Below are 14,397 nucleotides of genomic sequence, written 5' to 3' on the forward strand. Positions count from 1 at the left end.
AATACACAGTTGGAGAGCTTGTGATTGCGTAGTTGATGGTAACATTAATGACAACGAGATGGAACAAAGAGGATGCGTAACATGGTGGCTACAGCTTGTAATCTTGACAGTAATGCTGTTATTTTATAGAGAAGTCACTGGACAGATCCGTTATTCTGTTTCCGAGGAGCAGGAAGCTGGAGCCGTTGTGGGAAATATCGCAAAGGATTTGGGCATTGATCTCAGAACCTTAAAGGAGAGGAGATTCCGCATTGTGTCAACATCAAACGAATCTCTGTTTAAGGTAAATCAGAATGACGGCGTCATGTACACAAATGAAAAACTAGACAGAGAGGAGGTGTGCGAGGGAAGCAGGCTGTGTTTGATCAATCTGAAAATCGCACTAGAAACGCCATTAGAGATACACTATGTCGAAGTGGAGATAGTTGACATAAATGATCACGTCCCTAGATTTCCAGAGAAAGAGAAACGATTAGAGATATCTGAATCTGCCTTGCCAGGAGCGCGATATCAGCTACAGGCAGCTCAAGACCCAGACAGCGGACTTAATACAGTACAACTATACAAAATTAGTCAAAACGACAATTTTCGTCTTGAAGTTAAAGACCATGGAGAGGATGGCAAAATACCCGTCTTAGTATTACAGAAACCGTTAGATAGAGAATTAACGCGAAGTATGAGGCTCTTGCTCACTGCTGTTGATGGTGGAAGGCCTCCTAAATCTGGAACCATGCAGATAATTGTAGATGTGTTGGATATAAATGATAACATGCCTGTTTTTACCAAAGATGTTTACTCCGTCACGCTGAATGAAAATGAACCCGTGGGAACAATAGTTATACAAGTAAACGCCACTGATTTGGACGAGGGCACAAACGGTGAAGTTACTTATTCGTTTGGTAATCATGTCAACAACAAATTGCGTAAACTTTTTGAAATTAACTCGATCACGGGTGAGGTTTCTGTAAAAGGACTCCTAGATTATGAAATTAAGGATAGCTATGAAATTGATATCCAAGCATCTGATAAAGGCAACGCTCCACTCACATCGGACAAGAGCATTATTTTAAAGATAGTTGATCTAAATGACAATACGCCTGAAATAGAAGTAACATCATTTTCAAAAGAAATCCCCGAGAATTCCAGGCCTGGAACAACAGTGGCTCTGATCAGTGTCAACGATTTGGACTCTGGTCTAAATGGAAAAGTTTCATGCTCCTTACCAGAAGACGTGCCATTCAGATTAACGCCATCGACACAAAATAATATTTACTCTTTGGTTACAGATGCAGAGCTGGACAGGGAAAAGACTTATCAATATGACATTACATTAACCGCCACAGACGCAGGAAAACCACCTTTAACCTCTTTTAAAACAATAACTGTCGTAGTGTCTGACGTAAATGATAATAGTCCACAGTTTTCTCTGTCCCCATACATGTTTTATGTCGCTGAAAACAACGCTCCAGGCGCATCTTTGTTTTCTGTCTCAGCTTCTGACTGTGACTTAAATGAAAACGCACGTGTCAGCTATCAAATTTGGAGAGACGGCGGTGAAGACAAATATTCATCATTCCTGAACATTAACTTTGAAAATGGAGAAATATACGCTCTGCAAAGCTTTGACTATGAAACAATTAAAACATTTCAATTCCTGGTAACAGCTTCAGACTCTGGTACTCCATCGCGTAGCAGTAATGTAACCGTAAAAGTGTTTATTTTGGATGAGAACGACAATGCTCCAGTGATCTTATCGCCTGTCAGCACTAACGGCTCTGAAGGCGTGGAAGAGATTCCCCGAAATGTGAACGCAGGCCATTTGGTGACCAAAGTCAGAGCCTATGATGCTGATATAGGATACAATGGCTGGTTATTATTTTCTCTGCAAGAAATTACCGACCACAGTCTCTTTGGTCTGGACCGCTATACCGGACAGATAAGAACTCTTCGGTCATTCACAGAAACAGACGAGGCTGAGCATAAACTGGTCATAGTGGTCAAAGACAACGGGAACGTTTCACTTTCAGCAACGGCGACTGTGATTATCAAGGCCGTGGAGCCCAAAGAAGCGTTTGCAGCATCTGATGTTATAAGTACGGTAAAAGACGACCAGGACAACCATGTGACATTTTATTTGATCATTACTTTGGGCTCTGTTTCTGTGCTTTTTGTGATCAGTATCATTGTGCTAATTGTAATGCAGTGCTCCAAAACCACAGACTATTCCTCCAAGTATTTACAAGATACAAATTACGACGGGACACTGTGTCACAGCATCCAGTACAGATCTGGAGACAAACGGTACATGTTAGTTGGACCCAGAACGAGTATCGGTTCTACTATAGTCCCGGGCAGCAATGGGAGCACTCTTGTAGTTCCAGGTTACAGGAGACGAGGATCTGAAGAGGTAAGAACGGACTCGTAATACATCATGAGTCATAGGCATATGGAGTTCTTTTCCAAGACAGTAGTTCTTCTTAGGACCGTCATGTTCGCAGATAGCATGGCCTGACTTGTTATGTCATCAACCGTGTAATTTTAGTTCATAATGAAAAGGGGAAATCCTTCTGGATAAGGAATATGTTGTTTTCAGCCTTTGTAGCCATACCAATAACTCATACTTAGGAGCACAACGAAGTGCAAAACAGTGCCAATGCGCAAAAAGAATGCGCCTGCCGGTGTTTCACTGACCCAAAATTCGTTACTACAATGGTTTTCAAAACAAGCACATAACATTGCTGCGTGCAGATGGTGTAACTTGTGGATTAGTCTGAAAGGTATGTGGAGCATCATCTCGTTCACCGCAATTTAAGTCCAAAAGAATTGTTATTTTTGTATTATGTACATAACAACTATTTGTCAGAAATTAAACATACATTCACACATTGATAGATATTTCTAAGGTTAGTGTTCCATGTAATAAGGTAATGTATCGCATGGTGTCAGTCTAAACTAAAATAAGTGAAGAGAGAAAGGACTCCTTTGCAGCTTTCAAGGCCCACCCCTTCCTTTAGCTGTGTTCACATATTAACAGCAGACAGTCTTTTACGCAGGGAAAATCACATTCACAGTTTCATGTGTTATTAAGCCTACAAAACAGTTAACAGCGATGTGTATAAATAGGGAGCGAAAGTAGATCGATTGTGTATTACCAAGTGGGTGGATTTTACCTTGCTTCTTCACAATGGAACAAAGAAGACGCCCGTCACAACTACTGAGGCTTGCATTTTTGACAGTAATACTGTTGTTTTGGAGAGAAGTCGCTGGCCAGATTAGGTACTCTGTTTCTGAGGACCAGAAAGATGGAACCATTGTGGGAAATATTGCAAAAGATTTGGGCATCGATTCTAAAACCTTAAAGGTTAGAGGATTCCGTATTGTGTCAACATCAAGCGAATCCCCGTTTAAGGTAAACCAGAATGATGGCGCTTTGTACGTGAATGGGAAATTAGACAGAGAACAGGTATGCGAGAAAAGCAGTGTGTGTTTGATCAACCTGAAAATCGCACTCGAAAATCCACTAGAGATACACTACATCGCAATAGAGGTAGTTGACGTTAATGATCATGCTCCGAGTTTCCCGGAGAGAGAGAAACGGTTAGAGATATGGGAGTCTGCTTTACCAGGAGCGCGTTATCAGCTACAGGCTGCACGTGACCCTGATGGTGGTTCTCATTCTGTCCAACAGTACAAGTTGAGCAGCAACGATTATTTTCGAATAGAAGTTAAGGATCGCGGTGAAGACCGCAAAATGCCATTTCTTATTCTACAAAAGCAGTTAGACAGAGAAGCTATCAGCAATCATAAACTTCTCCTTACTGCAGTCGATGGGGGTCAACCCCCCAAATCGGGAACAATGGAGATAACCATAGATGTTCTAGATGTAAACGATAACATGCCTATTTTTTCTAAAGAGATGTACTCAGTCAGGCTAAATGAGAATGTTCCAGTAGGTACGACAGTGATTCAGGTGAACGCCACCGATTTGGATGACGGTTCAAATGGAGAAGTCTTTTATGCGTTTGGTAACGACGTTGACAGCAAGCTACTCGAAGTTTTTCACTTAGATCCTACAACAGGTGTAATAACTGTGAAAGGAGAGCTAGATTTTGAGGAGCAAAACAATTATGAGATAGATATTCGAGCTTCTGATAGGGGACCCGTTCCTTTAACAGCAGACAAAAGCGTGATTGTAAATATTGTTGACATTAATGACAATGTGCCCGAGATTGAAGTGACTTCATTTTCAAGAGCAATCCCGGAGGATTCAAGACCTGGGACTACGGTTGCTCTTATAAGTGTAAACGACAGGGATTCAGGACTTAATGGCAAAGTGTTCTGCTCAGTGGAAAACGACGTGAACTTTCAGCTCACTCCATCTTTACAGGACAACATTTACTCTCTAGTTACTAAATCGTCTTTGGATAGAGAGAAACGTTCTCAGCATGACATCACCCTAGTCGTCAAAGACGCAGGCCACCCGCCCCTTTTGTCTCATAAGACTTTAACTGTCATGATATCAGATGTGAACGATAACAGTCCGAGGTTTTCTCATACCCCATACATGTTTTATGTGACAGAAAACAATTTCCCAGGTGAATCTGTTTTCTCAGTATCAGCTTCAGACCTTGATTCGGGTGAAAACGCCATTATTAGCTATCAGATTTGGAGAGGCAGGGGCGAAGAAAATGAATATGCCTCATTCTTAAATATTAACCCTGAAAATGGTAAGGTTTACGCGTTAAAACGCTTTGACTTTGAAACGATCAAATCATTTAACTTTCTCGTAATAGCCAGTGACTCCGGAAGTCCGTCACTAAGTAGCAACGTGACAGTGAACGTGTTTATTCTGGATGAGAACGATAATTCCCCGATGATCTTGTCTCCAGTCAGCACTAATGGTTCTGCTGAAGGTGTGGAAGAGATTCCCCGAAATGTGAACGCAGGCCATTTGGTGACTAAAATCAGAGCCTATGACGCCGATGTAGGATACAACGGCTGGTTATTATTTTCACTACAGGACATTACTGACCACAGTCTCTTTGGTTTGGACCGCTATACAGGACAGATAAGGACTCTTCGGTCATTCACAGAAACCGACGAGGCTGTGCACAAACTGGTTATAGTGGTCAAAGACAACGGGAACGTTTCACTTTCAGCAACGGCAAGTGTGATTATCAAGGCTGTGGAGCCAAAGGAAGCTTATGCGGCCTCCGATGTTACAAACGTGATAAAAAGTGATGAAGAAAGCAACGTGACATTTTATTTGATCATTACCTTGGGCTCAGTTTCCGTGCTTTTTGTGATCAGTATCATTGTGCTGATTGTAATGCAGTGCTCCAAACCCACAGACTATTCCTCCAAGTACTTACAAGATACAAATTACGACGGGACACTGTGTCATAGTATCCAGTACAGATCTGGAGACAAACGGTACATGCTAGTTGGACCCAGAATGAGTATCGGTTCTACTATAGTCCCGGGCAGCAATGGAAATACGCTAGTGGTATCAGATCACAGGCGAAAAGATTCTGGAGAGGTAAGCAAGAAATGCTGGCCTGAGATTGTATACATTTGTAAGTGTTTCACAGTTCTTGTCCTGGGTAACTGCTGGATTACAGCTTAATGTTATTGTCCTGAACTTCTCTGCTGAATCAACCATACAGTGATTATTGATTAACAGCATATAAGCTTAATCAGCTGTATCAGTGCATCACTTGAACTTTTAAACTGTGTTCTGGGTCCCCAGGACCTGGGTTTGCAAACTCTGAGAGAAATGAAACATCTTGGCATGGAAAGGTCAGGACTGTAGAGCCTGCTTTTCCTTGCAAAGCAGTTTAGACAGGATGAACTAGAAGTGGATCAATAAGTGATGTGAAATTTTGTGATCTGGTGGTGTGACCTTCTTTGGTACTCCATCTCTGATACAGTCAAATATAATGTATGATTTGTGTTTGTTGTTTGTTATGTGCTGTTCCATGCAGTTAATCTGTGCCAGTTTATCTCATATAAGGGTATGATATTTGATGAAAAACGATGGTTGTTTTAAAAGAGAGAGAGAGAGAGAGAGAGAGAGAGAGAGAGAGAGGTGTGTGTGTGTGTGTGTGTGTGTGTGTGTGTTTTGTATATGAGAGAGTGAGATGTGGTAAGTTTGGCTGGCCTTTCGCTGCAGGGTGACTCAGTTGAATGGCACAGTGGATTGTATAGTAATAATGATAATATGATAATGTAATAATGATACATAATAATGACAGTTCAGCAATGGAACATAAGGATTTTTTGATAGTGCTTTACTTTGATCACAGAAAGTTCAGTTTCATATTGGTCTTCATAACAATGCTTTGACGGAATCCAGGTTATGGTGCTCTTGCCATATTTGATTGCCATGGTAACATACTCTCGTATCTTCGTATTTTTTTTTTTTTTTTTTTGCCTGAAAGAAGGGCGTGAAACAGCAGCAAGGCAAGGGAGGAAAGAGAAAGGGAGGGAGAGACAGAGAAGAGGCAGGGGAATTTATGTGTTGTACAGTATACTTATGCCTAACATAGTGAAATGGTTTCATCTTGAAACAGGTGAGAGCGAGAGAGAGAGAGAAATCCTCATTTTTATTATGGGCAGCAGATGGTGCGCAGGCAACACTGTGGGTGTACAAATAAAATCTCACTAGCTTTGCCAATATTTACACGTCACCTAAAACTCAATTCCATTACACAGAGGATTTATGTGTGTGTGTGTTTGTGTTTGTGTTGTTAGTATGGGGGAAGGGCAGGGAGTCTGGTCTGCATACCTCTGGCATGGTATATCATTCTCATATGTTTGAGTGTGTGTTCACATTATGTGTGTAATTGCCCTGGCCTTTTGAATCTCTCTCTCCCTTTTCCCTCCCTTTCTCATTCTAATAATCCACCATATTTACTCAACTGTGCTCTTTTTTAAATGTCTCAAGGCGATTTAAAGGGTGCCACATAGAGTGTTTTCCTTGCCTTAATAATTGTGTTAACTGTGTCATCTTAGATAACACGTGTTTCTATATCTCTCTCCCTCTGTCTCCTGTATTTTGTGTTTCAAATCTGCTTTGTAGGAGCCATATCTGCATTTAATGTGGTTTCCAGTGTGATGGTAAAGAGTAAGGATAGTGTTCAGCGTGCAAGGACTGAGTGTGTATGCATGCAAAGCGATGCTATTTGTATGAGCGTGTAGTAGCGAGTTCACCTTTGAACAGACAGCTTTAACTGCACCAGGTGGAAAGAACTGGCCTTGTTCCAACCTACAGTGCACCAGTATTGTTCGTCAAGCCCATTCTCTGTCACTGGTTCTCTCTCTCTCTCTCTCTCTCTCTCTCTCTCTCTCCCTCCCTCTCATTGTTCCTGCTCTTACTCAGACTCCTTTGTCTTTACATTTTAAGTTCTCCTCAGTGATGCTGTTTTTCTGCCAGCCCAATCTCTTTCTATGTATCTCTCTGATTGTTTGGCCCAGGGGTTTGTTGCTATGTGTTTTACAGTATTAAAATGTTGTGTGTCAGTAGGCCATGCAGCTAGTATGTGTGTGTATCGGTTTGTGTGTGTGTGTGTGTGTGTGTGTATGTGTGTGTGTGTATAATGAACTATTATGTGTTAGTGGGTCACGCTTTCGTAATGCACGACTTTGTGCTCCTATTGAACTGTTCTGCATCAATATACAGTGCAGTTAGTACAACTATTGCATTACAGAAACAATTTCACATAAGTGCACGCTCACTGTAAATCTCTTCCATGTGAATCTTGTATTTAAGATGGGCTTCTTTGCATACATTAACAAACGTTATTGGAAGGTTTAATTGCTGGTTACCAGTGTGCTGTATTTTGTGTGTGTGTATGGATTTGTGTGCATGCACACACATGTGCTACATTTTGTGCCAGCAGTCATGCTTAATTGATTGTTTTTGGTCAGACGACAGAGGAAAGGATTTGTGACTCTTCTTTTCTCTTTTACCTGTACACATTTGTGTATGCTCATACTACACACACACACACACACACACACACACACACACACACACATGGCCTGAGCCTAAACTGTTGTTGCATCTGTTGTGTCATTCTTTTAACTGTAGTGAAGCCCTTCACTAATCTCAGCGAGGCGCTCTTTCATGCAGAAGGACAGGGACCTTGTAACCCCCCAGCCAAACTCACCTCAGTATTTTGTGCCAGACCCAAGGCATTTTTGGGAGTGTGTGTGTGTGCATGTGTGTATGTGTCATTGAAATAAGGAGAGACAGACAGAGAAAGATTCATTTCACTGTAGTGCTTTCTGATCCAACTGATGTCTGTATCCATCACCCTCACTCTGACACTTGGCTAGCACATCTGTAACTTAAAAAAATGTGATATCTCTCACCTCTTTTTCTTAACATTTTTAGACCTGCTCCCTTGCTTTTGGCTGTACTCACTGATGTGATCTCTGTTCTCATTCTCTCAGGGATTACTACATGACTGCTCTCTGGTTCAGGCAATCCTATTTAGTCAGTGGCTGCCATTATGAATGTAATCGAATGTTGCAGTTTGCACTAAGATTCCTCACACTACAGTATACCCTGTGCTCAGATCTCCATGGCACAGTGACAGGTTCTGAATGCTGCAGTGAGGCCTGTTTATTCCTCTCATGCCTCATCCTTTTTTTATCTGATCTGAGCAACTGGCCGATAATCAAACGACACAGCCTACAGAGAGCTGTAGCCACCAGACTCTTATGAATGATTCATAAAATGTTACATTATCAGGACAGAATAAGGTAGTTTCTCTCACTCTCACTCTCTCTCTCTCTCTCTCTCTCTCTCTCTCTCTCTCTCTCTCTCTCTGTTCCATTTCATCCTCCCTACTTCTCCCTCTCTCTCCTTCTCTCTTGGCCCAGTTTCTGGTATGGCTTAATAGATCATTGGGATAGTGCTTAGATTTGAGGTATGGGCAGATGGTGTTGAGGTCAGTTATAGAGATGCTGCATCGTGTTTTACCCACAAGTTTTATATCCTGCTCCCCCTTGAACAGTGACAGCATGGCCAACATTGAATCCTCAGCTGAAAGTCTTTGTGTACCTGTGTCCTGTGTAGCCCTTATATATTTTCCCTGTTGTTGAGAATTTTCTGATTTGAGTAAATGGCTGGTTTAGTTTTGATTGATCATGCACAAGGTGTTAAGCAGATGGATTTGGTTGTGAGTAGTTTCTCTCTCTCTCTCTCTCTCTCTCTCTCTCTCTCACACACACACACACACACACACTTGCACACACACACACGCGCACACACACACACACACGCACACACACACACACACACACACACACACACACACACACACACACACACACACAGAGCATTTGTAGGGTGGCTTCAGTGCGCAGTGCTTCACCATGTTAAGTCACTACTGCAGGGCTGCAGTGCTTCATTTATTCTGGTCTGTACCACTTCTGTCTGTTTCATTTAGCTGCTATTCGTAGCTCTGCCCTAGCTATTGCAGTCTGCAGATGGACCCCAGTGAATGAGTGCTCTTTTATAATTTACCCACCCCCTTATACCCACACCACAGTAGTGAAGGATTTATTACAAGGCCATCTCTGTTTTGTTTTGTTTTTTTCTTTTAAACATAATCTCAGATTCATTAAGTCTCTGCATTCACTGAGGTCTCAACAGTCACTTCTCTGACAGTTTTCCCCCTTTATAAGCTTTAAACAAATTTATTTGTCTGTTACCTATGGTTGGAAAATTTTGTGTCATATATATGCTTGTGTACTATGATGCCTCTATGAAAGACAGTGGGTCACACTGACAGTGAGAGAGAGAGCGAGGGAAAGAGAGAGAGAGAGAGAGAGAGAGAGAGAGAGAGAGAGAGAGAGAGAGAGATGAGGATGGCAAATGTTGCACTAACTGAAGGAATGCATTTGCTTTAAATTTTGCATTTAATCACTAGTTGAGGAAGCATCTGTCAGTGCTTATCGTGTTTATTGTAAAAGTGTTTGGAATCTCTGCTAGTGAAGGTGAAGAAAGGTCTGGCGATGCAGACTTTTTATAGTCATTGGTAATAAATCTGTACAGGGACTGCAAAGGATTATGACACAGCAATTTTGTGACCTTATATCAGTCTAAAACCTTCTATACAGTTCATTTTAATGTTGTGCCTAATACTTAAATACGTGGTGCATGTTCCAATAACATTTACATTTACAAACTCATGTTTCTCCCTTAAGTTTCTTCACTCGTTCCATTTCCCACAGTTTCTTTGGATGAAAGATGACAAATCTAGTTGTGTGAAGGTAAAGATGTGATAGCATTATTCCTAATAAACTTAATCAAAAATATGATACCTCATGCTTTCCATTTATTCTCTTAACTCTTACACACACGCACACACACACACACACACACACACACATTTTTATATGTGATGTGTAATTGCAGTCACAGATGGAAGAGACAGAGAGCTGTGCCTTGTGGATCTGTGTGTTTTTGTTGCTGTTTTGCGGGCATATCCACAGACAGCTTTGGAACTGCAGCTGTCAGGTCAACGTTCCCCTGTGGCTGTTAGCTCTTCTGTCACTGCATTGCACTCTGGGTAATTCTCAGCCATGTGGAGAATCAATCCGTTGCATGTCAGCATAGAGCATAGTCTCACTCTCCCCCTGCTGGTATATACACACACACACACACGCACACACACACACACACACACACACACACACACATACACATGCACACAGATGCACACATTTACACATGCCTGCAGAGATACTGTTGTATATCAACACAATACACATGCTCGCACACGCACACGCACACAAACACAGAGTTTGTCATTGTGTGTGCTCTTTCAGTCATGTTTCAAACTGGCTACTAAGGGCAGCCTAGACTGACATGTTAGTACATTTTCACCTGAAGATGCTTAGAGGGCGACAGAAAGAATACATTTTCAGATCCGGCTGTTTTCAGTGCGGCAAGGGGAAAAAAGGGAAAGAAAAAGTTGTGCTTAAAAGGACAAATCAGAGGTGTGAGAGAGAGAGAAAAGAAAAATGAGGGAGAAGTTGGTATGGGCAGTGTGACTAGGAGGTGTCGTTTATATTTTGTGGGTGTGTGTTTGTGTATGTGTCAAAGGGGAAAAAGGAAAAAATGACCAGGCCCATATCACCTCCTCTCTCTGTGGAGAGACACCTCTGCGAACCCTGCTGTGAGTTTTAGGTGAACCATCAATAGGCCTGACACACACACACACACACACACACACACATATATTCTTTTATTTCTCTCTTCTTCTCTGTTTTTTTCCCTCCCTCTCTCTCTCTCTCACACACACACACACACGCTCACACACACCTCGAACATGTGGTTGAACTAAGCACCTCACATAGATCTAAGATGTCTACAGTAGAAGTATGAGTCAGTCCTCCATCTCTCTATGTGTTTCTATAAAAAACTCACATTACACCCACATCTTTGTCCATGTAGGCCACCACTGGTTAAATAATTCAGCCGGCCCACAGACTTCTGTGCTCTGAGCTTTACAAAAATATGTACACAGTCTTCTTTCACCAGCCTGTCACCTTCATCTGCTAGCAGAAAATAACTTTTCCTTTTGCCTTTTTTTTCTTTTATTTCCATGTTGCAGAATGGTTAATTTTGTTAGTTTTCAAGGAAGCTGATGTTCTAATTTGTCGTTTAAAGAGCTTATTCAAACATGTATTTGAAATAGAGGAAAAATGTGGCGTCAGTCTGCATTAAAGTGGGTGTGGTCATAAATATGTTTTGTCCACTGATTTCTGAGTTAGATTTATGAATGGATAAATATACTGCTCACAAGTTTATTGATACAGGTTTATGAATAGGTAGTTATCCCATGCATCAAATGTTGAGTCTGACTTTGAAAGTTCATAATAATTATCATAAAAACAAAAAATGACATTCAGATTAATGAGCACATATGATCTCTTCTTGACATTAAATATTCTGTGGTGTTTATGATTACGAGCTTATTACACATGTGCTGCTTGGCAGTTGTAGCATATCGTCCTAATGATATTTCCTGTCTGAATGGTGTGTATGTTGGGAGGGTAGGCAGATGCAGTCTGAGTGAAATAAGCTCCTCTTAAGTGATAGTGCTCAGCAGACCTGTGAATAATCGTAATACAACAGAGGTTTCTGCAGCTGCTCCATTAGTAATGCGCAGAGTAATGTGTGTGTATGTGTGTGTGTGTGTGCGCACATGTGCGCATGCGTGACAAAGTGAGAGAGAGAGAGAGAGAGAGAAAGAGAGAGAGAGAGCTGTATGGTTCCTTTGTGTTAACAGAGGCTCACAAAGGAAAATCTCCACCTGGTGGCTTGTTGTATGTGTTTCCATTTTCATGTTTTCATGAGGGAGAGCGATATGATCTTTCGTTGAATTCTGGAGCCCATTGTGAGGCATTTGTAATGAGTTGGATATTTCTGTTAGCCGAATGAATCGACCTGCAACCTCCTCTGTGCGCTTATGAAAAGATGAGGGGTTTAGTGAGACCATGAGAAAAGGAATTTAGCGTACTGGGCATGCTCACTGTGCCTAACTGGTAGATTAGCGCACACAAAGGCCTCACCATTTCTCTCTCACATTCTGTTTTCAGAAGCTCCTCTTCTCCTGAGAGATTTTGCTGCTTTGTCTTTTTGTGTTATTTTGTGCAGATGTTCATTTTAAAATGGACGGTGCTGTTCCTGCTTCTCTTTTCACTTACATAGCTTCTGTTCCAATTTAGAAACTTCTCTTCTCTTCTCCTCTCTTCTCTTCTCTTCTCTTCTCTTCTCTTCTCTTCTCTTCTCTTCTCTTCTCTTCTCTTCTCTCCTCAAATCAAATTAAATCAAACTTATTTTGTGCATTTGAGTGGTGACTATGACATACTAAAGAAATTCAGAAGTCTCAGTAATAAAACAATGGAGGCACAGTTGCTTCACCTGTGTCAGAGATTTGTGTGTATATGATCGTCCAGAACTGAAGACAGGTAATTAATCATAGTGCAGCTATTTCCGCTGAAGGGAAATTAATGTCACAGACAGATAAAGTAAACAATTAGAATGACAGCTGGAAAAAAAGAAAGAGAAAGTATCTAAATATATACACAGGTGTTCAAAGTTAGAAAAAAAATCACTCTGTCAGTTCCTCTAAGTCACACTGACCTTGTTTACCTTTCACGGCAAATCATTTTTGGCCTTTGTGCGGAAAGATCGGTATAAATCCGTGACATTCCATTAGAGGCTGGTTTGTGTCTTGCCCCGTGTTTATTGCAGGTGCTTTGGGTGATAATCGGTTGGTGAATGCAGTGTTTTTGTTCCTGCGAGTGTGTTTTATTTCAGCGTGATGTTGGATTAGACCATCAGTGTGAGAGACTTAATTCCTCTTTGGATACTCCTAATACGATTACTTAGAGAGCGAGGAGAGGAGAAGAGATGAAGGGGAAAAATGTAGTCGAGAGGACGAGTGAGTGATCCCTTTTTCTTTCCAGGCCCCTAATGGGATATGTGTGAATGTTCATCCTTAATGTGGAAGACAAGCCATCCCAGAGCTTTATGGAGAGAGGGAAGAATTCTGCCATTCACACACGTTTCATTTGGTTTTAGCGGAAAAGGGATCCCTCTTCATCCAGACCATGTTTTCCCTCCTTTTTTCCCCTCCCTTTTTTCCCTCACTTTTTCCATTCCTTTCTCCTTTACTCGTGTCTCGTTAACTATTTTTCCTTCAAGTCTTTCCTTCAGCCTTATCTCTCCTGCTGGCATCTTTCATCTCCCTCTTTTTCTCATCGTCTCTTAATTTTTTTTTTATTTGTTTGGTTTTGTCTTTCTCTTCTCTTGTATTTCTTTCCATGCCTCGTGAACATTTGCTTGGAGTCACTTGTATGTTGTGTAATGCTGAGTTGGTAAGAGCACTACAGAGTCAAATCGGAGCTTTTCTCACCCTAAGTCCACAAATGCCATTATGGGATTTAGAGAGAGGCTTTTGTTGATATGTGAGCTGCACTGATGTGGGCATACGAGATTAAGATTTTATGATTAAAGTGAAAGATGGTGTTCACTCCATGTGTTGTGAAAAGAGAGAGAGAGAGGGAGCGAGACATAGAGAGAGAGAGAGAGAGAGAGAGAGAGAGAAAGATAATTTAAGTCGTTGCATTGTTTAAGTCGTGCCTCTTTCTAGCCCTTTTAGGAGAAAAGATTTTCAAAAAGACCCTCGTGAAGCACACACACACATAAACACACATACACAGAGCTTGTGCATTATTCAGTGTGTTATGTGAATAAGTAGGTCAAGCTGGAAGTGGATGGTGGTGGTGGTTGTGTGTGTGTGTGTGTGTGTGTATGTGACTATTTTTAGTGATGCATTAAATCAGATCCTGTTAATCAGCATTATTATAATG

The 14,397-nt window shown here is 41.4% G+C and overlaps 2 protein-coding genes across 2 annotated transcripts; both read left to right on the top strand.

Moving 5' to 3' along the window:
* Window positions 1–58: 58 nt before the first annotated feature.
* Window positions 59–2,425, top strand: LOC115804925 (protocadherin alpha-3-like). The gene has a single exon (XM_030765414.1). The coding sequence runs from the start codon at window positions 59–61 to the stop codon at window positions 2,423–2,425; it is 2,367 nt and encodes a 788-aa protein (XP_030621274.1).
* A 759-nt stretch (window positions 2,426–3,184) lies between these two features.
* On the top strand, window positions 3,185–5,812 carry LOC115804926 (protocadherin alpha-3-like). The gene is made up of 2 exons (XM_030765415.1): window positions 3,185–5,539; window positions 5,750–5,812. The coding sequence occupies exons 1-2, from the start codon at window positions 3,185–3,187 to the stop codon at window positions 5,810–5,812; spliced, it is 2,418 nt and encodes an 805-aa protein (XP_030621275.1).
* Window positions 5,813–14,397: the final 8,585 nt, after the last annotated feature.

The sequence above is a fragment of the Chanos chanos genome, chromosome 2, assembly GCF_902362185.1.
Source record: "Chanos chanos chromosome 2, fChaCha1.1, whole genome shotgun sequence".
Lineage (NCBI taxonomy): Eukaryota > Metazoa > Chordata > Actinopteri > Gonorynchiformes > Chanidae > Chanos > Chanos chanos.